The following is a 26,559-nucleotide window of genomic DNA, read 5'->3' as shown; positions in this document are numbered from 1 at the left end:
TCCATTTCAAACACCTTTTCTGAATGACTGAAATCATCTCTCAGAGGTTTTAATTCAACGTTTCACCAACGGCTCATTGTTCTCTGAATTGGGATGAAAGTTCTTTAGAACGTTCATGAGAATTTAGCCATATTTTAGCAGTAAGGTCACCTGTAGCCGTCAACGTTAATAACAAAAACATCACCAAAAACCTTTTTAAAAATAAGCTATTTTTGTCTCTGACAACTAAAAGAGTCGTTTTAAAAGTTAGCCAAATATTATTCAAAGAAACGCTTAGGGATTTTCTTGCAAGAAGAAGTTTTATAGTTTATATTTTTCATTAAATTTTATTAAATATTCTGTGATGTAACTTCAATAATTAAAGGACTAATGTTCCTTAAAGGAATGCATATCGCCCGCCACCTTTTCAGGTTTTGGATTTGATCAAAACAAAACCAGACTGTGTGAAATCTCAATATTATTACGAGATTTTGTGTGATCTGTTCATGCTTGAAATATGTGTTGAGGATGACTCTCTGTTACTAACTCACTAAATTTCAGCTCAATATTTGTAAAACTGACTTTCTGACAAAGACAGAGATGTTTTGCTCACAGAAATGGGCAAAAACATTGTCGTCCGCCTTAGCTTTTTGGTGGCGAGCGATAAAAACACAGTTTATCGATTCCTATCATCAGCCTTTTACCACCAGTTTGGGCTGATTAGTTAGTTTAGGTCCAACTTGAATTGTCTGGTTTGTTGTTTTTACACTTTAAAATCAACTTTACCTTTAAAGTTTTAATCCTTTCCTCCCAAAACGTCTCAAATCTGAAACCTGCTACCTTCACAATCAACCTCACACACAGGCTTACTTCTGTCAAAACACCCAGAAGAAATAAAAAAACAAATAAAATCAGACTTATAAATATTTGCACAAGATACAGATTTATAGGAGCATCACTTTAAGCTACACAGAGATCAGAATATTTCTTAAAGACCTCAGTTTCCAGTGGTCGCGTGGCCTGATTTAAATCCCATTTTGCATCTTTTTGTTCCTCCTTTCTCCGACGTTTTCACTGAGGTTTCATCCCCAAACTCCAAGGTTCTGTCTGCAAACCGAGCTCAGTTTCTGGTGAGTTCGGCCCATCCTTGGAGCGAAATTACAGGCAACTTAATCGTCACGAGACCCAGGAAGCTGCTCGTCCCACCTGGATAAATGACAGCAACGTTCCGTCACCTCTGGGTTCCAAATAAATAACTGAGACACAGACCGAGAGGGACGGTCCTAGATGGAGCTCTCGTCGGGTTGCGGGTGCAGCTGCGTGTGTTTCCTCTTCTCCAGGATCCGGTTGAGCTCCTCCGTGAAGGAGTGGTAGAGCGGCGACATGCCCTCGGGGTCGGCCTGCCTCAGCAGCACGTAGCTGTTCCCGTTCATCTTCCTCAGGACGCTGGGCAGAGTGGCCGACAGCCCGTTGGCGTAGTCCACGTTTGGAAGCGGGGGCGGATTGGGAAGCGGGGGAGCCGGTGGGGGAGTTTTGGCCGGGGACATCTGGTCCTCGCCGGGAACGATCTGGAGGAACGTGTCAAACGTCGGCACGGAGATGGAGCGACGACCCTGGCGGCCGTTGCAGTGGCTGGAGATGGTTCTGAGCTCAAGATGGGAGCTCCGCTTCCTCTCAGACTCCCCCAGGACCTGCAGACCCTGATGGGAGAACTTGCGGCTCTGAGCGGTCCGTCTGGTGCAGAAGCTGACGTAAAGCAGCACCACAGTCAGCACCAGGCAGAGCCCTCCCAGGACTGCCACCAGGGAGATGTAGATGGCCTCCATGTGTCTGTAGATCTGGAACTCGGCTCCCGGAGGCAGCGGAGCTGGAGGCGAAGGCAGAGGCTGCTCAGTGGGGCTGACGGTGGAGGAAAGAGCCGGACCGGAGACCGCAGTGGGCTCAGCTGTGTCTGTGGGCTCCACAACGAAGTACGGATCTGTGTGAACCTTCACCGTGTAAAGATAAACCAGCACAGAGACGCCGTTCTCCAAGGCAAAGCAGCGATACGAGCCGCCCTGTTGGGCGCGAGCGCCGATTATCAGGAGGCCATCGGTGCCGATGCGGTAGCCCGAGTTTAGGCCGTACCCCTGGAGCTCCTTGCCGTTTAGGGTCCAGCGTGGAGAGGCCAGGTTGGAGCGTAGCTCACACTGAAGCAGCACGTCGTCGCCCGACATCACAGAGCGCCGCCGATGGACCACTGAGAAACAAAACGAGAGGACAGGAAACCGGGCGTCAGCCAGAGAGCCGGGCTCTCTAAGATGTGAAAGTTAAAACAATCAGAAGCTAAAATGAGCAGAACAGTAGAAATATAGTGGGTAATATCAGCAAAACAGTTGCAGAAACCTAAATTAGCAAGAAAGAAGCTAAAATCAACAAAACAGTATTAAAATAAAGAGTCCGTGATGTATTTCAATGGGGAAAAGTTTTGTAAATAAACGCAGTAGAACACGATTCCTGATCGATACAAAAAAGGGTTAAAAAAGCCCAAAGTACACAGACGTAGTTTGGCTCCAGAAGAGACTATTAGGAGGAAAACAATGGTGTGATCGCTGACTCAGCAGGACAGAAAGACACAGAAGAAGAAGTCAGGTCACCGAGGCGATGCTTTCAAAGCGAGCTGCAGCATCACTTCCTATCACGCCTCTTAAGCCTCCTTAAAGGTGGCGAGCCCTGCAGTGCCGCAGGAGGCGAGCTGATTAAAATGTGAGCGCTGGGACCTCCGAAAGAAATCCTTTAAGAGATCCTGGAACGGTTGATTTTTCAGGCAGAGAAAGAAAAGAACGCTTTTCAACCTCCTAATAGGACCGAGAGACCCGAGGAAATTCATCAAGGAAGAGCAGGAGGTTGAAGAAGAGCATTTAAACTTCTTAAAAACTCAAAGAGACGTAGAGTAAAGGGTGCACATTAACTGTGTGTGTGCGTTTTAAGACGTACCATTTCCTGAATTCTCCTTGCAGCCCCTGATTCCTTTAGTGATGTCCTGGGTTAGGTTTGACCTGAAAGAAGGATTTTAGGAAAAATTAGCATAAAACAGCACAAAGACACAGGACACAGACTACAGACTACGACCACAGCAAATTTTAGCTCAATAACTACAAAAATGACTGAGCTTCAGCTGCTTTTGTGGAGGCTTAGTTTGATTAGTTGCGTTCAGAAGCTAATCAGTCGTAGACGTGCATCCATTGATCACCTTCTGAGAATTTTGTTAAAATTCATCCAATGGTTCATGAGATATTTCGCACCCACAGGCAGTTTAATCACCCCAAATATTCAAGTTTAACGTGAAGTTTTCATTCTTTAACAACCTAATGGCCGAAGAAAACTCAAAACCTTTCGTTCAGAATAACTTCAGCTTCTGCAGCGCTGATTTGAGTTCACAGAAATGAAATTCTGCCGTTGCTGGCGCTCCTGGATGCGTTTCTGTCCAGTTTATCGCAGAACAGCGTGTTAGTAAAACTCCTCCAGCATGGGCAGCTCGTTCCTCTTTATGAAAGATTAACAAAATGATTTGTTTCAGAAATCAAACAGGGTGTTGTACGCCATCATCCGGAGGAGCTGCCATTAATATTTCATTGCTCGCGCTGCTTGTTTTCGGCAGGCAACACGACTGAAACGAACCCGCAGGAGAGGCCGGCGTGTCAGCCGCCGTAATGGAGATTAAGATGTCTGCTGTGTGTGTGTGTGTGTGTGTGCGCTCAGTCAGATCAACCACAACCAAAATGATCTCTCACTATAGGAGTACCTGTTTTAATTTTCTCTAACTGCTTCTAAACTCTCAGCGCTCCTTCGGCCGCTCTCACGTCAAAACGTTCGGCTCATTCAGCCGAAAGCTGCTGGGACTTTTATGCTTTTCAAAATATTTAACTTTCTTTACAAATATTTTACCCCTGGAAAAACACTGAGATCGCTTTAATTCCTTCAAAAACTTCAGCATACAACTATCATCCTGCTGCTTTTAGCTTCTAGCTTTTAGCTATGGTTCTGTTACTTTTATTATTTTAGCTAGCTACTTAAGCTTTTAGCTAGAATTTGCTTCTTTCAGTTTGAGGCAAGCATTTTGCTCCTTTTAGCTTTTTAATTCTTATTTTTGCTAGTTTTTGCTGATTTTAGCTTCTAGCTACTGTATTGCTTATTTTAGCTGTTAGTTAGTGTTTTGCTCCTTTTAGCTTCTAGCTACTGTTTAGCTCCTTTTAGCCGTTAGTTAGTGTTTAGCTCCTTTTAGCTGTTAGTTAGTGTTTTGCTCCTTTTAGCTGTTAGTTAGTGTTTTGCTCCTTTTAGCTTCTAGCTACTGTTTTGCTCCTTTTAGCCGTTAGTTAGTGCTTTGCTCCTTTTAGCTGTTAGTTAATGTTTTGCTCCTTTTAGCTTCTAGCTACTGTTTTGCTCCTTTTAACCTTTAGTTAGTGCTTTGCCCCTTTTAACCTTTAGCTGCTGTTTTGCTCCTTTTAGCCTCTAGCTACTGTTTTGCTCCTTTTAGCCATTAGTTAGCGTTTTGCCCATTTTAATCTTTAGATGCTGTTTTGCTTATTGTTTTTCTTCCTGGATTTGTTGGAATATCATTAATTTGAGCTCTTCTCTACTCGTTAACTTCACCTTTTATTCAACAAAACAACAGTTAGTGACGTTTTGGCCACTTGAGGGCAGCAGTGAGTCAACACTGAAACTCAGAGCTCAGAGTGTGAATTGGGGATGACTCTCAGCTACTACCACACTTAATCTGAGCACAATATCTTAGTAACCAACAGACACACACATACAAAGGCAACAACATTATCCCATTATTGTCTGCCTTTGCCTTCCGGCACCAAACAACGATAATAAAAACCTCCTAGAACATCTTATTTAAAACTTTTTTTTGTGGAAAAACTTCAGTTTTAGATGCTGCAGTGCTACACCAAAATAAAAGCCCCTTTTTCTTTAATTATTGCATATTTTCATCGCTGATGAAGTTTGTTTTAAGAGATCTGCAGCTTTAAATCGTATCCAGATGTTTTATCTTTTCGGGGGATTTGTTTCCCAGCCGAACCTTCAGACCCATTTCAGCTGAATCTCCCGCTGAGCTGCAGAGAGCCGACGAAAGAAATCCAGGTCAGCCACATTGTCTTAGACCTGCTTTCACAGAAACTGTGTTGGAGGGGGGTAGAGATGCTGTATAAATAATTAATTACGCTTTGATATTGCTGTTAGGCCAGAGGGAGGACATAAAAAAAACAACCAAAAGTGTGTAAAAGCTTTCAATCTTTGTTTATAGCTCCGGTTCATTTATTTTGACCTCAGATTACTCAGTTTATGTGCCTGGAAACGGAAGAAAGAAGCGACTGAAATGAGTAAACGCTGCTGAAATAACGGGTGGGACAGCTGCGCGTCTTTAAGTGTATTTGTCTCACCTTTGTGAACGAGACGATACTTCCACGCACACCCTCCCATCCCAGGCGCAAAAGGGGTCCCTGGCGAAGACACAGTCATAACAGGAAGCGTACCTCCGACAGGTTGACATCGGTACCTGAACAACTCCGGAGTGGGAGCCCACGTAGATGCTCCTCTGTGAGAGAAAAGTAAACAATCATCTAATATTAAAGCTGTGATCTTCAGCGAGCAGAAATCTAGATCTAAACATCTGTTTGCTTCTCTTCTATTCTTTCTCATTCATACTCTGTGTTAATATGGGCAAAATCACCAATAAATCTGCTTTAATCGACATTTAAGTCCACTGTCACCTAATGAAACTTGCCATTTACAGCCATATTTAGCACAATTATCCAACAGAGGGACACCTAGAAGTGGTCAAATGTCTCAAAGGTTTTCCTTCTGGAGCACTGGGCATGCAGGCACAGTTAGGCATAAGCTTTCGGATTTGCTGATTAAAAAGGCGGGACTTTAGTTTTTATAGTTGAGTTTAAAATAAGAGGAAGTTGTGTTCAGTTTACTAGGAACAAATCCAAGCTCGTCACATCAATTTGTCTGTTATAGACTAAACGGAGAAGAAGCAGCAGAGAAACACATCCTGGAGGGGAAATATTGAGTTAACAGAAATATAACACGCTCATTTAGTTCTATCCGCTGTGCAGGACTCGTCTCCAATGTGGGCTGGATTTGACCAGGGTTGTCCCTCGTCTCTGATCCTGTTTGTGGTGTTCAAAGGCAGGACCTGAAGGTGCAGCCATGGAGAGGAGGAGGTCAGGTCTGCTGTGGTGAAGAAGGAGCTGAACCGAAAGGTAAAGCTCTCAATGGACTGGGTCATCTGCACTTCCTGGTCATGAGGTCATGAAGCGGCTGAAGTGAAGGGATCAGCCTTAGAGGTAAGGTAAGGAGCTCGGAGTAGAGCCGCTGCTCCTCTGCATCGAAAAAAGGCAGCTGAGGTGGTTCGCACATCTGATTAGGATGCTTCCCTCTGGAGGTTTTCTGGGAAGAGACCCCGGGTCTGGGAACGCCTCGGGATTCTCTGGGAGGAGCCGGAGCATAGCTGGGGTGAAGGATGTCTCGGTTTCCCTCCTGGACCTCATGCCTCCACCACCCGACCACAGATAAGCAGCAGAAAACGGGTGGATGGGTATAATTTATAAAACTTCAGGCCTGACTCTGACTCTAACTGAAAATACTCATAATATTTCAATTTGAATGACTTTTATAATCACCTGAGCTGAAGATATGACCATGCTCTCTATCGGCTGTGGTTTGTCAAACATCTGCAGCTCCTCGATGATGTGCATCCCTCCATCAACGTCCACGGCTCGGTGCAGCCATCCATCGTCTACAGGACAAAAACGTTACATTTACAGGGTTGAAAAGCACAAGCAGTCACCGTAAGGTTCGAAACTTCACCTGTTCCCAGAAACAGAACGGTGTAAAGGTTTCCGTCCAGCGCCGGCTCCGTGTGCACGGCGATCTTAACATAGTTGACGCTCCTCTTGAACATGAGCGGAGTCCTGCCCACCGGGTGCACCTGCTTGGCCACCAGCGGGTGCCTCCGGGCGAAGGTGAGGACGCTGTCTGGGAGGTCTCGGGATGAGTTTATGCTCTGGGACCTGTGCAGATCTGTTATACACTGCAGAGACAAAAACCATCGCTGCGTTCAGTCAAAGTAGGACGGGAGACGTCTCTGATGGGACGAGAATTAAACGGGGGAACTTACAGATCCAGGCCGCGGCTCTGGGACTTTTCCTGTGTATTCCCTCCACTTTGAATCCTGCACCTCCATGAACGGCCCTTCAAAAACTTTACGCACATCTGAGAAGGCGTACTGGCAGATGGCAGACGCTTTGATATTCTTCCTGAAATATAATCCAACACCCCAAAGACATGTCCAGAGGACACACTCAGGATTAATGATTCAGAGACGAATAAACACAGAGAGATCCAAGACGAAACTGCCACAGAGATCCAATTTCAGACACGTCTCAAACCATCGATGACGAGTAAAAAGAAGGACTGATCTCGTGTCTGTGTGTCATGATGGTAGCTTTTGTTTTTAATTGTTACGCTGGTTCAACTTTTCTTGCTACATCTATTATCCGGACCCAGGAGGAAGCAGATTTACAGAACTAAAATAACCCACTCACTCTGAGTCATACATAAAAGTGGCCCATTTGTGGGTTTTGGTGCCACACCTGTGAAAGGAAAGAGTCGGAACAGGTCGTCAGGAACCAGGTGACTCTTAGTCTTACGCCCTGAAGGTGCGATTAGTAACTGGGGTGTGTAATGGGGGGGTATGGTCACATTCTTACATCCATTGTGTGTTCAACTCAGTCTTCAAAAGCATTCATGTGAGAAAATCGAGAACAACGTGAAACCAGAGTCAGTCTTCAAAACCGGTGAGCAGCGTCGCTCGGGGGCTCACTCATTCCTCGTGCTCACACAGGTGCGCGATTTTGCACCGCTGCAGTGAAAGCAACCAACAAACTGATTAAATATCCACAAACGTAAGTGTGGCGGTGAGGAAAGGGAGGAGGCTGAAAGGAAGAAATAGATAGCATTAATGTTGCATCGTAACGCTGTCCTCTCCGTCAGAATCTAAACACCCCTGGGACAGTTTTATGCAGCATGACTCTGCACATCAGCATAAACACACACTTTATTGCCAGACTGTCTTTTGGTTGTCTTTGTCCTCTGAGAGCTCCACATTCACTCGGAAAACGGTTCACTTTTCATTCAAATACAGATTATTTTTCAAGATCAGAGAACTTTTTTTACTGGTTTAACCTATAAATACAGGTTCCCAAAGCTCCAGGAGCCTTGTTCTGTCCAATCGCTATTCTAAAGCCTAAATATTATTTACTAAGTTGAAAAAAAGAGTCTGGAAAAGAAATCCTTAATTATGTTTTAGCGATAAAGGTAACTGGAACTGTTAATAGTTGAAATAGGCCAAAAAAAACTTAATCATTAAGCCATTTTACCAACAAAAATCCATTTTAAACCCATTTTGATATAAAACAAAACAACAAATTATTTATATTATATCTGTGAGTCACTTCAAACAAAATTAATGGAGGGCAAATTAGAAATTAAAATACAACTTGTTGTCTTTACATGTTTGCATTAATTACAAAAATAAATCAAACTGTTTTGAGATTGTCTGCTTTCCCTTCTGACTTAGTTTTGTTTTTACTTGAAACTCAGAAAATCTGAAATCAAAGAAAACACACCAATAGTCTCCTAAGCTAATTACTGTTCTAAAATTATATTTTTAGCTAAAACAAAAAAAAAAGAATATATATAAAGGTTTCAAGAAGGTAAAGCCAGTATCTCTCTGGGCTGTGACTGTTGGGGATTAGTTGGGAGTCTCCAAAACGTCTTCAAACATTTGTGGACGTTTTGAATTTCCTGCCCTGAGTTGAAGAGCCTTGCAGTCGACTGTTTCCTAAAAAATAGTTGCAAAGTCATCACAGACATCTCTAACCCGTCTCAGTTTTGTTGCAGGCTTCTCAAACTTATCTTAAAGCTTTCTCAATTTATTTTTTACACAAATTCCAGAGCAAAGCTGTGCACCATCCACGCCAAGAGGGTCACCATCATTCCCAAAGACATACAGCCGGTCAGCTGGGAGAGGGCTTAGACTCCCCCTCCACATTTAACACAACAAATATACAACAAGAGAGAGTCTTCAGTCAGAAGCTTCTTCAGATCCGCTGCCCATAGCCATCTACAACAACTCTGCACGGGAGAAAACATCCGAGACTACAGCCCCACATGTCCAGGTCTGAAAACCTCAGAAACTGGTCCAATTCCAAAATGTGCTTCGGTAGATTAAATCATGGCTACGAAGGTGGGTAGAAGGTGGGCAAAGGTGGCCCAGAATACAGTTTTGCGAGCCGTGAACAAGAAAATAAGCTGGAAGTTTTAAAAACTAGCCATGCAAAACGTGGCTTGATGCACTCAAGAGTTCGATAAGACCGGAACTGAAAAGTTGTAGATCACTGGTCTCCAATCCTGGTCCTGGAGGGCCACTATCCTGCATATTTGACCTGTTTCCTGATCCAACACACCTGATTCAGAGGTTAAATCACCTCTTCATGTTCTGCAGAAGCCTGTTAATCACCCATTGATTCAAATCAGGTGTGTTGGAGCAGAGGAACAAGTAAAACATGCAGGATGGTGGCCCTGAGGACCAGAATTGGAGATCACTGTTGTAGATTTTCTTACAATTTGGAGTTGCCAACTAGTCTCCAGCAGTCGCAAACCGGTGAGATACACCCCAAATGACATCATCTCTTACCATTCCAGGCCAAAGACGCCATAAAAAACGCTGCTTTGAGCATCTCTCCCTCGCAGGACAAACACAGCGCGCAGGATATTGAGGTGCAGCTCATATTCTGGGACTGAACACACGATTCTGGCCTTCAGGAAGGTTGTCCACTTCCTTTGCAGAGTCCTCTGGCCTCCCCAGTCAGTCTGCAGGCAGAGGAAACAACAGAAGGGACAAATTAAATAGAATAAATAACCTCTCACCTGAGCTTTCATGACACAAACGTTTAGGCACGTTTACACATCGGCACTCACACTGGAGATAAGAGAAACAGGGAGAGGATTGATGCATTTACAGAGATCAGAACATGAAACGTACAGATGATTGCACACATATCAGGAGAAATGAAGGAAGGCAGAGCCTTCTGAAAGTGGAGGTAGATGTGGAAGCTCAGACTGTGACTACTTGCTCTAATTGCATTTCAGCTGCAGTGGGAGGCAGCAAGACGCATCTCAGTAAAAGAGTCATTTAGTGCACCTCGCTAAGAGAAGAAGGCACACAGAGACGGAGGCTTCTTTCCCCCCCTGTTTGACTGAATCTTACAGCCTCATCTTTCTGCGTTTGTGTCTTTGGGGGGACGTCTGCCGTTCATCAAAATGCACCGCCTGCCTCAACCTCCCACATGTAAAAAGGAAAAGCAGCTAAAATCAACACACATCCAAAACATTAGGAGACTTCCATCTGATGAATTTATTTCTTATGATGCTGAAAAACAGGAAGAAAGTTAATTCGTTTCACTAAAAAAACAAAAAAATCTCAGAAAGCAGCGTAATGGGTAAATCTGAGAACATAAGTTTTTTTTTTTATATTGAGATGATTCTGGGTTATTATTGTGTACAAAGCTTAAGGGGTGTACTGGCAGATTATAATTTATGTCAATCAAAGCACAAGAAGAAAGTGAGAAGGGGAAAAATCCATGCATAGCAAGAAAATATATGCCTAGAGTCAAGATTGCAAATCATGCTGCAGTTATACAGCACAGAAAAATAGCACTTTTTCTTTGCTGGAGATATATGGGACTTCCAAACGTCCAATAATAATACGGTATGTCAGCTTTTGGGGTCAGTGAAAGCTCGTTTTACTTATGTCATTATGCCTTCTCTGTAAAAATAGGTCATGACTGGCAATAAACTCGGCGAAGATACAGAGCTCCAGTTGCTAAAATGGCAAGTCTTCGGGGGTTTTCAGGCCAGAGGCGAATGCCGGTCGCCGCTATCTGCAGAGCTTCCTGCAGCCAGCGTGGTGTCTGGCTGCCACGGGGCAGAGCTGGCTGGGGACCGGCTCGACATCTGCATTTTCTGCCGTGGCCTAGTTCAGTCTGAGTTATTACACTGTCGACTGTTCTGACAACTTCACACGGCACCGATGAAGCGAGATAAAGAGAAATGACTTTTATAGAAATGACTCGTTTTGACGGGGACGGATTGGAAAGGAAACCAAGAGAATACCAAATGTTGGCAGTTTGTATAAAAGAAAAAATTCAAGAAAGTTTTTAAACTGATCTCGCCCCCCGCAGTTGCATAATAACTTCGTGGAACAAAACTGTACCATAAATGCTGTGCAGCTGCATCTTTACTTCCTTGATTTCTTACATTTAGATTTATTCTCTTTTATTTTACAGATTTAGACACGAAAATAAAGCGAGCATCATAGTGACGCAACATACTTGAGCTCTTTAACATGACAGCACAAAAGAGATTTACTGTTTCCTGTTTATGCGCCCACTTTACAAAGAAATAGTTGTAAGTTGTTGAATTGGAGCTATGGAGCGTTAAGGAGATGAGGCAGCTTTAGAAGTGTGCTTTTAATGATGTTCTGAGAACGCAGCGGATTCATTTAAACGTCAACTAACATTTTATTAGTATATAAATTCTAGGTTACATTCAGTAAAACATTGCATAAAATGACTCATGAATGCAAAGGTTGTTGCATTACCAGGGAAAGATAAATTTTAGGTTGGTTTTATGAAGCATAAATTCAAGAAAAATCCACATGTGAGGCCTCTTCTTTTACAAGAAACACTTAAGCAAATAGTACTCAGTTTATTTATGACGTGAAATTAATGTGAACTGACTGATAAGTCGTAAACCCAAAAGAGTTTACTCAAGAGGTTGTGGAATATTGAGGTATTATTTATGATTAATCCTTTAAAAATGAGATAAATCCTGAGTATTTGTACAGTCTGTGTATTTAAGATTAATCCTGTGACTTCGGACAACAAAGGCAGATGTGTGGAAGCAGCAAACAAACTGGATGATTTGTAATATTAAGAAATAAGGAATAATTCTTACTTTAAAGCCAGTTTTGGTATCATTCTCACCTGAAGGTGGGGGCGATCATGTTTTCTGCTCCTGTCTGTGTGGGCGGACTTTAAGGAAACTCTCAGAGAGTACTCATTAGATATCATCTACAACTGATTAACTGCAGGAATCAAGATGGCCACCACAGCTAAACGACCTTAGCCAACCCAGAAATGGCTACAAGTCAGTCAGTTTTACAGATATGAAGCTGACTTCGGCGTGGTAGTAGCTGAGAGTCGTCCTTAAGACAATAAAAGCTGACAGATCTTGTGAGATCACGCATGACGTCATTTATAAGGCTGGATCAGAAAGGCTATAATTTAAAATTGATATGCATTCCTTCAAGGAAAACTAGGCTTTTATTTTGAAATGCAACTAAAGTTCATAGCCAGTCAGGCTGTTCTTGTAACTACTTAGTGAAATGAATCAGCTTTTTCTGATTAGGTTTCCTGATTAGTTCTGGGTCGTACAGTTGATTCATCCCCTCCTTTTTATATGGTTCCACGAGGAATAATCAAACAAATCACCAACCGAGACTTCTGGTCACTTCTTTGGTCACCGAGGCTGCAAACTCAATACAAAAGCGCAATACGGCTTGTAGTTTGCCTGGAAACAGTGGTGCAGAAAGAGTGAAAAAAAACCCGTGATTAGAGGCGCCCAACTGCTACTTCATTCAGCGCCGAAATTACTGTCAGAGGAGAGTGGCAGCTCATTTCACCCTGCATCACTGACATAAAGCGTTAGATAATCCCATGATTTCTGCGCTCTGGTGTCTGGCGTCTTTTCTCCTCCTTCGTCTCATTTCAGTGACCTTTCAGGAACTGCAAATCTATCTTCGCTGGGGTTAATCTCCCAGTGAGAGCGTTAAAAGTGATTACGGCTGCCTGTGTTTTGGTTTCCGACCTTGCAGACTCGGGCGACCCGAGACACCTTGGTCTGGCTCGGGTAGGCGATCTGCTCCTGGCTTCTCTCGGTGAAGAAGAAGTAAATCTTGTCGTCGTCGCCGATGGAGCTGTTGATGCTCTCCCTCAGCAGCACAGATCCCACGAAATCTGCCTCTGAACACACACAGATCCACATGTCCAAACACAGACCTATTAGCAGCCTGGAAAGTGTCTCCTTGGAAACTGTAGATGGAGCTTTATGTATGATTGAATCACAACAAGAAAACCCAGTTAAGAGCTGCAGGGAAGTGCATCTTTTATGCGTTTTATTTACTACCCAAGTAACAGAAAATGTTTCTGTTAACTTCGAATGGAAAATAAGTATAAATCAGTGTCTTAGCACAGCTATTTGGCAAACACCGTCGATACTGTGGATTACTCACCAAGAAGCCAGCGGGTGGGAGCCTCCTCGGTCCTGAGAGTGGGGAAGGGGAAGACTCTGCGGATGTCTGGGGAGCTGCGAAACTCGTACTGAGAGGCCGTGAACATCTCACCATCTATTTACCCCATCAAAAATAACAAAACAATGGATCAGAGGAGGCTAGATTAAAGCCACATCCCATCTCACCCCTTCTTTGGGTAATTTGAGTCACTTCCGGATAAACTTTAAGACTGACAATAAATCTTTGCAGACACCAAATACCACCAAAAACCACACTCCAGGCTATGTTATCAAGGCGAGAGTTTGTGCTGCCATCTTGGTAGGTGCTACGTGACATCCTTAGTCACTGCCAGCATGGCTTCCTGAGAAAATAAACCAAACTCATCCAAGGAGCCCAAAGTTTTGTCATTAATTGACATAATTATCAAAACCAGCACTTCAAAGAATGTGGTATAGCTAATGTTAGCCCATAAATCCTAAAAAACGTAACCTTTCTAGCTTTTGTCTATCTTACATAAATGCCTATGCTGTCAAAAAATCATTCAGAAATTAAAAAATACGTTTTATCTATTTTATGGAGAACATATATGAGCTACATATCACAGAATTAGTGTTAGACTAAACAAAGGCTCAGTTATCCTTGTTGAAATACTGAAGTACATCTTAAATAAGGCCAAAATATTTCCAGACTATATTATATAAGTTTAAGCCATCATAAACTTCTACATATATGGTTGATGGTAGGGTGAGAGGCTCATTACAGCACAGGCTTGTCTCCTGTTTTCACAATGTGAAAACAGAGTGATAGGCATGGCACCTAGCAAGATGGCGGCCACAAATACCGCCTAGCATCTTCAGTGACCCTTCCAGTGTTTTTCTGTTTGAGTGGTTTGGACAGTATGAAATGTGGTTCTGTAGAAAGGTTATAAAGTTAATATCTTACCTGTTTTAGGTAGCTCTTTGAATGGTTTAAGCCTGACAGGACTGATGAGCTAAGTTCGAACGGGGTCAAGACCAATTGCTGCCTACTTAACAAACCTCGTAAAAAAACAACAACAACATAGCAGTTCAAGCGCACGCTGCTTGATAAACCTTTCACATCGCATTGTTATTTATATGAAAAATGAAAATCTGCAAGCTCATATAGCAGCAGCTAGCTACCAGTGCAGCCCAGGGACACTTCCTGCAGGAATTTTCTTATACTAGCCAAACTGGTGGTGGTATAAAGATTTAAATGACAGCTTTTGAATGAACAACTATAAAACTTTGGGGATTGGAGTCGTTTTAAGACAGCAGCAACCCACTTTGATCATGTCTAGCCATTCATCAGTCCTTTAAGGCAGCTGAAGGAGCCATCTATAACAGGTAAGATACTCATAACTTCACCACATTCAAAGCCCTGCTGTGCCTAGCTGCAACCTTAAATTGCTGCTAGCACTTTGTCTTTGCTTTACTCTTAATCACTTTTAATGCAGCGCAAGATTAAATGGAAATTACAGAGGCGTACCGATGAGGAGACCGGTGTAGCCCTTCGCTGGGTCATATGGACACCTGTCTCTGCCCTCCTCAAAGCCAGAGGAGAAGCTGAACTTCTCTGCGTCCTTGGAAGAGACGAAACAAAAACACTTTATTCTTTTCATTTCAGCTCAGCTCGCAGCTTCACCGCCGTCGGACCACCAGGAGCTCTTACTATGTAAGCGCAGAGCGGGCGGAAGGCGTTCGTTCCACAGGCGTACAGGTGAGTCTCGTTGTAGCGCTGCAGAAAGCGGACGTGGTTGTAGCACTCCGTCTGCGGGGAACAGAGGAGAACGGTAAGGCAAAGAAACAAATCTACAAGGCAAATGAAATGATTCCCCTCTGTTTGGTGTCTCTTTCAGAATAATCGGATAAATAGACTTTTCTAAAGATAGAAATCATAAAAAGTGTGAATAAGGTTGCAGGCTTGTACCTGATTGTCCCTGCCTTTGTTTAGACACTGCTTCTTCTGTTCGGGGGAGGCATTCCAATCAATCTGGAAACAATGGGGTGTAATAAGAATGACTCAGTCAGTTCAATAAATAAAAAAAGGGGAGGGGGGGGGGGATTGATTAATAGGCTGTACAGATAAACAGGACAGGTGGAGAGATAAATAACAGAAAACAAACGTGTGAATAAACAGGAAGAGAGAACAGAAGGACAGCACACTTAATTTTCTGGCTGCATCAATAGATTCTGTCTGTCTTCAGTAACCCTTTGAATAAACGCCTGGTGCATTTAAGCCAATATCTATAAAAAACAGGGGAACACAATGGGATTTACTCAGTCCGCTTAGGGGCTATTATTAGTTTGTTCTCCTTCAATCCTCCTCTCAGAACGTATGAAATTGGATTTGCTGCTTCGGGCCCAGCAGCGGGAAGCATCCGAGGCCGGAGGCGCGGTGCGAGGTCACTCACCGAGAGGTTTGCGGACGAGGAGATGTTGGAGGTGTTGAGAGCGTACAAAGCCCCTCGGCCCCCCACATACAGCAGGCCGGCCTCCTCCTCCAGCAGCAGGGTGCTGTAGTTCTGAGAGGAGCCGGAGAAACGGCAGCTGCCCAGCAGACCTGCAGACACACGGACCGGGTTATCCGTTCAGGTTAGAGCCAGTGGTGGACAGTAACAGAGTACATTTACCTGATTACTGTACTTACGTACATTTTTTGAGAATCTTTACTTTACTTGAGTAGTTTTTTTTGGGGGGGGGGACTTATGCCTTTCACTCCACTACATTTCCAGGAAGCTGCTCGTTACTTTGTGGTAATAGATTCAACCTTAAACCTCGGCTCCACAGTGAAAGTGTGAGGAGAACCAAGACTCTCTGGTTTGGTGTTTTTAGATAATAAAATCCTTATTTTTTGTTGCATATTTCTGCTGAAGTTCTTTCCAGGTGGTGTAGAAGTTGCAGCAGAGTGTTTCTACGCATCGATACATCAGGTGGTTTCTGAAAGTTACAAGCTTCTGCAAAATTACTGATATTAGAACATTTAATTTGTACTTTTGAATTCTTAAGTATTTTCAAAAGTGAGCACTTCAGTACTTTAACTTGAGTACATTTTGTCCACCACAGGTTAGAACCTTCATCTTTAACGTCAGAGATTTTCGTTCAGGATTTTACTAAAGCATCTTTTTTTTTTAACGAATTTAAGTAAGTTTTAGCTTCGTAGACGCCTGTATATAGAGGGCTGAAGTGTCCCATAAACAACAAATTGACCATAAAAGGATTATTTTCACGAGTGATTTATTGATCAGGACTGGAAATGACTCCATTAAATAATACAAAATAAAAAATAACTAAATGATAATTCTGCTAACATATGATCGATCATTAATTACAACTTTAAAAAGCTAATATAATTAATCAACTGCATATATAAATACAATAACAAATTAAAATATGAATTCATATTGGGTAAACCTTTATAGTAGTATAAATATTTATTAGTTCTTGCCAAAAGGTGAAATGTTAATTATTGGCTGTTTATCTACAGCTGATTTCCTTTTGAAGTCAGATCGATTCAAGATCAGCTATTCAGCCCTAACACACACAGAAATGGTTATAACTCAGTCAGTTTTACAGATATTGAGCTCAAATTTGGCGTGGTAGTAGCTGAGAGTCATTCACAACACATACTCTGAGGGTAACAAACCGTCATATCACGCACAAAACGTTATTTTATTTTCAAGGTTGGACCAAAACAGTTTCAGCTCTGACGCCTCTCAAAATAAGATGATCTCAGTCTACGCCTTTTTCTTTATTATGCATTTATTTATCAGCCCGTTTCTCTTTTGTCCCTTCTTACTAAACGTCACAGTAAATGGAAACTTCCTGGTGTCTCCTCACCCTAAATGAACATGCTGTGACTCGTCAACGACAGATCTGGGAGCTGGCAGCCGTGGAGTGGTGGCCGCCGTAGTGATTACTCAGAGAAGAGACTCAGTTCGGGGATGGGGGGGCGCACGGAAAGCTAAATTTTAGGGCATTCAGCAGGAATCGTGCCCTAATACTGCCAAATCAAATCAGCAGTGCTGCCAAAGCATCATGCCTGCAGAGCCTGTGGATATGTGTGAAGGAGCTTCATATAGTAAGTAGGACAAATAAGGGGTACAGCACAGAGAGTATGTCTTTAAAATGAGCTAAAGTGCTGGATGCTTTTCCAGACAAACAGATCATTCAACCATTGGAAAATAATTGGCTCGGTGCACAAAACTAAACATCCGAACGCACCCCAAATGTACTGCAGCACCTCCAAAAATGGGGGCAGTTCTGCTCTGCTGCTGAGAGACGGAGAAAAGGAGGACATTGTTTTTTTTTTGTTGTTGTTTTCTTTCCTCTGGGTACAGAAGATCTCCCTCCGTGCAGAAACGGGTTTACAGAGCTTTGATTCGAGCGCGGAGTTAGCGATTAGTGTCTGACTAACTGAACAAGGCGTTCAGAGGAGCAAGAGTCTGCGTGCAATCAGAGAACAACAGAGGTGAAGGTATCAGCAGGAAAACAAGCCTGCAGAATCCAGGCACATCTTCTCCGCCTCTTCTTCTTCTCTTTCTGATGGTGACGCGCCCAACCTCCAAGGAATAGGGCAATCTTTACAAGCCGTTTGACTCGCTGTGGTGTGAGGGCCGGCGTTCCTGTCACTGTTAGTCCGCTCCACTTTTCACTGTGGTTCTGACGGAGCGGGCGGAGTCCGGTACCAGAGGATCGCTGGGCAAACTGCTGCAGAAACGTTCGAGCTGAAGTGTTGAACTCCAACCGTTTCAAACAGCTGAATTAGGTCAAGCTCGGTCGTGATTCAGTGCCACATTCAGGCCGGGTGAAAAAGGAGCGAAAAAGCAAAACAACACAAGCTAATGCAGCGCAAAGATTCATCCATCCATCTTCCACCGCTAATCCGTGGTCGGGTCGCGGGGGCAGCAGGTTCAGGAGGGAAACCCGGACCTCCCTTTCCTCAACGACTCTCTCCAGATCCTTCTGGAGGATCCCGAGGCGTTCCCAGACCAGATATTCCCTGCAGAGAGTTCTGGGTCTGCCCTGAGGTCTCTTCCCAGTGGGACGTGCCCGAAAAACCACCAAAGGGAGGCGTCCTGATCAGATGAACCACCTCAGCTGACTTCTTTCGATGAGGAGGAGCAGCGGCTCTACTCTAAGGCTGAGCCCGGCCGACCGACGAAGGAAGCTCATTTCAGCCGCTTGGATCCAGGATCTCGTTCTTGATCCAAACCTCACAGGTGAGGGCTGGGACGTAGACTGACCAGTAAAATCCAGAGTTTTGCCTTTCGACTCGACTCTCTCTTCACCGCGACAGATCGAAGCAACGCCCTCGTTACTGAAGACGATGTGAAACTAATTCTCTGGTCATGAAACAACAGAGTTTATGTTTATAATGAATGAAGATGCAGTAAAATGTAACTGAAAACGGGTGAAATATTAAACTAGCAGGAAACAGGTGAGCAATCAGCTGTTTTTTCATATCAAAACTAACTACATTCTTTTAACTATGATTTGCACCGACATTTGTTTTAATAAATGAAGTGTTACTGTCCTGTTTATACTTTTGTCTTCTAGATAAATACATAAATGATGCCACAGAAGCTCTCAGGGAGAGCCCAACATAAAACTTTTCTCTGGAAACAGACATAAAGGTGGACTCTGTGTGTCAGGTTGCTGTTGCCGGATCATCATAATGCACAGAGGTCTGAGGAAAATATAGTTTTTTACCTTTTCTCTTTTTTTTATTGCTTTTAGGTTTTATCCAGCTCCATCAGAGGCATGCTGGGTCTGCCTTTGGCAAGCCAAAATTAAAGCTGAGCCTCTGGAGTGACTGGCATTTAAAAATGTCAGGCGATTATTACTCCTGTCAGAATCTGCGGTTTTAGTTTTGCTTCAGTTCGCTTTTGTTCATGAAGTCAACTCAGAAGTGTTTGTTTATTTCTCTTTTTTAAACAGTTTCCACCTACAGGTTGACAGCGTTTCCTTGTTGCTGCATCGTTCATTCAGTCAAACCGGTGAAGATCATCGTCCCGGGTTCAGTTTTGAGTGAGGAAACAGCTGCGGTGAGTCACTCCGGCTCACCAGCAGCGTAACCGAAGCCTTTGTTACTTTAAATTTAAAAAGCTGTGACGGTAACGGGTCCGGACGGTGATTCTCCGAGCGTGTTTGAGCTGGCACGATGAAACCCGATGAGCGTGATGAAAAGGGTTCTGGGTTTTCCACAGCGTCACGGGGAAGTGGTTGTCTCGGCCTCATGACTGTCTGCTTGTCTGACCGTCACATGGGCCGAGCGATGGCGGTCGATGGCGGTCGATGGCGGCGGCTCCCATCGACTCTCAGGAAGTCCAGATATTCAGACTGAAGCTGGGTGAATGTCAGGCTTCACTTTACTCTTCGCCTGTTTCTTCTGCACAGGTTTTACAAAAAACTTCCATAAACTTTGTGCTTTTTTTACCCACTCATATAGAAAATGTTGAAATGTAACTTTAAGTTTTTGTTACTTTTATAATTTTTTTAATTTTAAGCTTTGATCACAAAAATCTCTTCAGTTACTTCAGAAACATTGTTCTCTAAAATCTACTTCAGCTTCTTGCTCCGTTTGTCTTTTTATGCTCCTTTTAGCTTTTAGCTACTGTTTTGCTAATTTTAGCTTTTAACTACAGTTTTGAAACATTTATCTATCAGCTATTGTTTTGCTAATTTTAGGGTTTTAGATACAGTTTTGATAATTTTAACTTTTACTTTTAATTTTTGCTCGTTTTACCATTAAGCTACAGTTTAGCTAATTTTAGCCTTTAGCTATAGTTTTACTCCTTTTAACTTTCATCTATGGTTTTAATGTTTTTAGCTACAATTTTGCTAATTTTAGCTTTCAGAGACTAATTTGAGATTTTAGCTATCATTTTACTAATTTTAGCTTTAAGCTATGGTTTTGCTCATTTTAGCCTTCAGCCACTATTTTGCTAATTTTAGGGTTTTCTCTAAGGTTTTACTGTTTTTAACTTTTAATTACAGTTTTGCTAATTTATCCTCTGATTTTCTCATTTAGATAACCTTTTAGCTAATTTTACCTTTAGGTTTAATTTGACTAATTTTAGGTTTTTAGCTGCCAGCTACAGCTTTGCTCATTTTAGCTTTTAGCTCTGGTTTTGCTAGTTCAGTCCCATCCTCTGCAGCAGTCGTTCAGCACTCGGCATTCACTGAATTTCTGCAGAAAATGCAAATTCCTCCGTCTGTTCTTGCCACTAATTCTCATTCCTATCCAAACTTACTGCAGCTGTTTGCCTCTGCTGCTCCCAAAGAAGAAACAAATTTTTTTTAAAAACTCTTCCACAACTTCTCAGAGAGACTANACTATTTTGCTAATTTTAGGGTTTTCTCTAAGGTTTTACTGTTTTTAACTTTTAATTACAGTTTTGCTAATTTATCCTCTGATTTTCTCATTTAGCTAACCTTTTAGCTAATTTTACCTTTAGGTTTAATTTGACTAATTTTAGGTTTTTAGCTGCCAGCTACAGCTTTGCTCATTTTAGCTTTTAGCTCTGGTTTTGCTAGTTCAGTCCCATCCTCTGCAGCAGTCGTTCAGCACTCGGCATTCACTGAATTTCTGCAGAAAATGCAAATTCCTCCGTCTGTTCTTGCCACTAATTCTCATTCCTATCCAAACTTACTGCAGCTGTTTGCCTCTGCTGCTCCCAAAGAAGAAACAAATTTTTTTTAAAAACTCTTCCACAACTTCTCAGAGAGACTACTCTCTGGGTTTCAGCTGTAATTTCTCAGATTTCGGTGAGCTTCGTGCCGTAGTGAAAGGTCAGGACACGCCAGGAGGAGCTTCATCTGAAGGGTGGGAGGTGGTGAAGAACGCAGCAGGGAATCCACACAGCGTGCAGAAAATAAAACACTAAACTGAGGGTTAGCTTTCATAAAAGGAGAACTGGATGCATTTGTATAAAAATATGCATAAACAATTAAAGCCCCACTGCCTTTAGGCTGATATTTGGTAACAGACACATGAGCACAGGTGATAAAAACCCGTGTCCTTGTTCTTACGCTGCATGTTTCAGTCTGAGTTTGTGTTTCAAAGAACATTTATGCAACTCAAGAAAATGTAAAGACCCTTCTGATGGTGCGTCATCCATGAGCGAGCAAAAGCCTTGGTTTAATCTTGTAAAAATACCGACTGGCTGGAATAACGAGTGCAGCTCTGATGAGAAGGGTTGCGCCGACACAAAGCGGCCCTGGCCTCGAGGCTGCGCAGGCACGGCGACCTTGGCTTCGGATCGGGAGCGCGGTTTTACGCCTCTCGATCTTCTCCGACGCGCGAAAGAGAAAACTCATTTTCTTTTTAAGCCTCGATCTGAAAAGGCTGTCGAATCAAATCACCGCAATTACAGCTGTTCTCTGAAAGCAGGCAGTCTGGAAGATGTGACGAGTTATGTCTTGTTTTATTTTAACTTGAATCTGAGCTGCATCTCAAACTGGAGGAAAACAAATAATCATGCGATGCCTCAGGAAACCAGGGAGGAACATTTTCTGATCTGCAGACACAGAAATCCCAAGTGCATGAGAAGTCAGTGTCTTACCTGCAGTCAAAATGATAAATCAGTCGAGCTAAAGGTGGTATCTCACTGGGGAGTCTCTAAAATGTCTCAAACTCGTCTCAGAAGCTACACAGGTTTAACGTCCAGGTCTAAAAACTGATAATCAATATTTTTAAAAAGTTGGCTCGAATCTGCCTATCTTCATATCAAAAGCGCACCATAGTAGATAAATAAATGTGGGACCAGATGCCGAGGTGGGTGCAAAGCGAGCCGTGGCGGGTACGATGTGGGGCACAAATTAAGGTAAAAAGGCCTGGAGTAAAGTTTGGACAGCTGCGGTTTTCAAAAAGTTTGTGGACGCAGAGCTCTCTGGTTGCTTGGTCACGAACACAGACAGTTTAGTGAGACACCAACTGAAAATCGGCCTATTTTCCAACAACCGTGAGTCACCAGGGCGCCGAGCACACCTCCTAATCACCTGATAAGTCTTCTTATAGTCGGCTCACCCCCTCCGGGTCAGTTTGTCTCGTGCTCTCGACACAACCACTGTCCATTCCCCTCATCGTCAGGCGAAGGTCCAGTTCACGCTGTCTGATCTCAACACTCCTCATCTCCTCAGGTCCTAAGCTGGTCTGTCTACCACGGGACTCCCCAGATGAAACTCAACCTCCCGTCCTCACTTCTTTACCTCCAATAAACACTTTGTTATGAGGCGGTTTCCGCTCATGAACAGTCCTTATGATCCTCAGACAGTCTTTATAAAAACGCGAGAGCTCAAACTTCCACCGAGGTTTAAAAAACAGTGCGATCCGGATCATAATCTGGATCAGAACCAGAATTTAATCTGCTGTTTTCTTGTGTTTCAGCCCCAACATTTCCTGAACATTTCATCCAGATCTGTTTGTTTTTTTTACCTGATCAGACAAACAAACCAACAAACACAACCGTAAACTAAAGGCTCACATGTAGGAGCAGAGAGGAGTTTTTAACAAAGAGGTTACCTGTGACCTTTGACCCCATGAACCTTTAAATCAACAGTGATCACCCTTGACCCGTGAGGTGTCAAGCTGTGCAGTTAGACCACAGGTTGATCTGTGACCTCGACCTTTGACCGGATCGCCACCAAAATCTGACCCCCCGTTCTTTATGTGCCATGTCATGTTTGATGTTTCCTGAAAATGTCACGAAGATCCGTCCATAACTTTTTGAGTAATCTTGTGCACAGACGGATAATACTGAAAGCATCCCCTCCCCGGTGGAGGTAAAGGTCACACTGTAATGATTTACAAGCTGAGCTGCGATGAAAGTCATTTTAAAGGCTCATTAGCTTGACTTCACAGGAAGATATTCTCCCGATTCTTCGAACTGAAATCGCTCTGACTGCTGCCTGCTGCAGGTAAGATTATGATGACTCATTAGGACTCCACGCAGCCCCCTTTCAAAGACACTATCCATTCAAATAAAACTTTAAATTGATGCATTTCTACTATAGAACAAATCACAAGTGCAGCTTTACAGATAATCATAAATTGTCTCTTTTTATTCAGCATGAAAATAGGCATGAATATCAAATTAGAAACAGACTCTTGGAAATGTTGACCTACTGTTCCCTGAAGCAAATGTTTTGTATCCACAGCACGCGTGCACACACACACACACACACACACACTCTGTGCTTCGCTGCAAAATCAATGAGGAAAGTCAACAGAGCACTGAGGTGTGCCAGATGCCCCGTAGCTTCCAGGCTGGTTTCTATTTACTGTTGTCATCTTGTATGCATGCGTTTGTGTGTATGTTTGTGTGCATGTTTGTACGCACCCGTGTGCACGTGTGCGTGTGTCAACGGGAATCTCAGAAGCAGGAGCGAAGAGGTCGAAACAGCTGCCCCACAGAAACATCTGCCAGGTCTTTCTTCACACGTACAGACTTCGCACCTCTTTCAATCATCTCCTGGAAAGGAGTGAAGACATTTCTGCCACTGACTCAGAAGATCTGAGGAGTGTGTGTTGTGTGTGTGTTGGATGAAGTGGCTGCGGATCGACACTGAACCATCACAGGTGGTGAAGACAGAATGTGAAAGCTCATGCTCAGACATATTTGTAATCTTCCATGTGGGGCCCTGGATGATAGTAAATCCACTGTGTGTTTGATTGTGTGTGTGCCACAGTCGTTGGAGTGTGCGACTTCCTGTGTGACTCACCGCTCGCAGGACTTTGAGCGTGTGACGCACATGCAAACACACGTGCTTAAAGATTTGAGGACAAATGCTCGAAGGAAAGACTGATTTGATTTCCTTGGACAGCGTCAGAACTGTCACTTGTCGTCAAGTTTTGTCCGCATTACGTAAGTCTCTTCGTTTCTTTAACGAGCCCGAGAGTCGGTGGACTCAACTTTGTGTTACGTGAGCAAATCTACACAAATGATCACCTGCAAAAACAAAAAAAAGAGGGGCAGGGGTGAAAAACACGAGTTCAGCGGTGCGTCATCTGCTGAGTTTGTTATTCTCAGAGGCCGCAGACAAATACAGAAGCTGAGCCGAAATCCAAACTTCAGAGTTTGTCCGCCGGATGAAATCTCTCTGAGCAGCAAAAGGTTGGAGACTCGCTGCCGAACGGCAATCACAAGAGTCTCCGAAGTGGCTTGAAATGTTCACAGGGGGGTCCTCGGGGGAGTTGCAGAGGCTCGCAGTCCTGTCGCTTGAATTTTGAACACTTGTGTGACAGACTGTCTCTCAAAACAGTCACAGAGTTGTCGCGGGCGTCTCGAACTGTTCTCAGTTTGGATTCTGTGAATTCCACAGAGCAGCTAAAGACTGTTGGAGACAGTTTGGTGACTCAAAAAGGCAAATCTTCAGTTTCAGTCTCTCTGAATCATGAGTACTTACGACCAAGCTGTGCAGCCTCATTCTGCACGACCAGATTTCAAAAACCATGACCTGTTTTTTCTCTGTACGACTCGCAAAACTCGATTCTAGGCCCACATCATGCTCACCTCGTCTCGCTTTTTACCCACCTTACTTTAGAAATGAAGGCAGGTGGATTTAAATCATTATTATTTATTATCTGTGTGGATTTTAGACCGGGACGTTGGGGGCTGTAGGTGTTTAGAGGAGTTAAAATACAGCTGAAGAGATACAGAATTTCTGGAAACTAAAATGAGACACCCGATACAACATGGCGACTATTTGTCACGACTTCCTCTTAAATCCCGCTCAGCAGCAGGTCTCCAGCAGTCACAAGCCAGCGAGACACTGGCTTTAAGACGGAAAAAAGATGTACTCCAGTAAATCATAAATATGGGGGCCATAATGTGTACGGCCTCAAAACTTTGCCTGCACAAATACAGCTGCGTAGCTCACTGGTCACTCGGTTAAAAACACTCAGAATTCGGTGCGACTGCAACACAAAATTAGCTTTTTTTCTTGCATTTCTGAGTCCCCAGACGTCGCCGCCCTGTGAGATACTGCCGTAATCAAATGGGGGAGATTATACTTAATATAAGCACTGATAAGATGCAGCTGTGTTTCTTTTTGTCCCTCGTCAGGGATAAGTAGCTTCAAGTCTGTTTTAAACGGAGCACATTAGGTGTGTAGCCCGAGTTATCTGGTTTATGCAAACTGCTGAGAGATAAATCGGAAAAAAACCGAAAGCCAACATTGCTCAAGGTAAGCCAAAACCTTGCATCATGGTGCTGGAAGAGACGGTAGCAGGGCTGCTTTTATTTTATCTTATTGAACTCTGGAAAAGGATTTTTGAGAGTGACAGGACTGAACTAAAACAATTTAAAAAAACGGGACCATAAACCAACACAATGAGCTTTTGTGCCTCTGAGGGAAACTGAAGAGTGATGATCTTTGAGTTACATTTATTTAAATTTAACGTCCCTGCACTTCAAATATTGCTTTCCGTAAAAAAAATTGTTTATTAGAATCGTCTTTTTTAATTGCTTTTTGCAGCTTTGACAATAAATGTCCTCCTATATGTAAGAGCTTCCACTGATGCAGCGTGTTCCTGTCCTCCCACCTGTGCTGGCCATCGGAAAAGCAGACTGCGAATTAACGAGCGCCCCCTCATCCCAGCTCAGGAACATAATAAAAGTCCTCCCACAGAGGTTCCCATCTAAACTGACACCTACATATCACCCATAGCAGAGGAAGCTCACCTCTCCCATCATTCTTACTGACATGTTTCCCACCGAGGCAGGTGACAGCTACCGTAGATGCATGCCGATTTCACCGAATGCATTCCCAAACAGTGATTCTGCGAGTGGTGACATGCACGCTGACACACGTGCACTGTCGTACGACTCCCCTAATGACTCAGAAAGTGGGTCAAGGACGCACTTCTTAAAGGGGAAAACGTGAAATCTGAGCTGCTCGTCAGGCTTTGGCTGCAGAGAAGAAAAGAGCCCGCAGTAAATGTGATTTGTAATTCGAGGCAGAGACAAAGATATGTAAATTTATTGCCAAAAGCTTGTAGTTGAGGGGGTGACACTTTTAGAATCAAACAACATTAATCTCCTTCTGTAATGCAGTAATAAACACTCAAAGTGCGGCCTAATGAAATAAACTTAGACTCTAATCTGATGAAGTCTTTGGAGTCAATTAAGCGTGTCTTTTTCATTTATTCAT

General features: G+C 43.3%; 1 protein-coding gene across 2 annotated transcripts in view; it reads right to left on the bottom strand.

Annotated features, from left to right (window-relative positions):
• Positions 1-648: 648 nt before the first annotated feature.
• The window catches only part of sema4gb (sema domain, immunoglobulin domain (Ig), transmembrane domain (TM) and short cytoplasmic domain, (semaphorin) 4Gb), a 35,266-nt gene continuing 9,355 nt past the window's right edge, over positions 649-26,559 (bottom strand). For both annotated transcript variants that reach the window (XM_017439095.3, XM_037980908.1), the window contains 13 exons: positions 15,819-15,967; positions 15,335-15,397; positions 15,077-15,175; positions 14,894-14,987; positions 13,388-13,501; positions 12,964-13,118; positions 9,731-9,906; positions 7,151-7,289; positions 6,841-7,063; positions 6,654-6,769; positions 5,406-5,560; positions 2,956-3,017; positions 649-2,218 (listed from right to left, as the gene is read on the bottom strand). In XM_017439095.3, the coding sequence (XP_017294584.1) occupies positions 1,263-2,218; positions 2,956-3,017; positions 5,406-5,560; positions 6,654-6,769; positions 6,841-7,063; positions 7,151-7,289; positions 9,731-9,906; positions 12,964-13,118; positions 13,388-13,501; positions 14,894-14,987; positions 15,077-15,175; positions 15,335-15,397; positions 15,819-15,967 (2,501 nt within the window). In that variant the 3' untranslated portion in view covers positions 649-1,262. The remainder of the gene's footprint in view (positions 2,219-2,955; positions 3,018-5,405; positions 5,561-6,653; positions 6,770-6,840; positions 7,064-7,150; positions 7,290-9,730; positions 9,907-12,963; positions 13,119-13,387; positions 13,502-14,893; positions 14,988-15,076; positions 15,176-15,334; positions 15,398-15,818; positions 15,968-26,559) is intronic.

Source organism: Kryptolebias marmoratus, linkage group LG17 (assembly GCF_001649575.2).
Source record: "Kryptolebias marmoratus isolate JLee-2015 linkage group LG17, ASM164957v2, whole genome shotgun sequence".
Lineage (NCBI taxonomy): Eukaryota > Metazoa > Chordata > Actinopteri > Cyprinodontiformes > Rivulidae > Kryptolebias > Kryptolebias marmoratus.
This window is presented reverse-complemented; position numbering and strand designations above follow the sequence as displayed.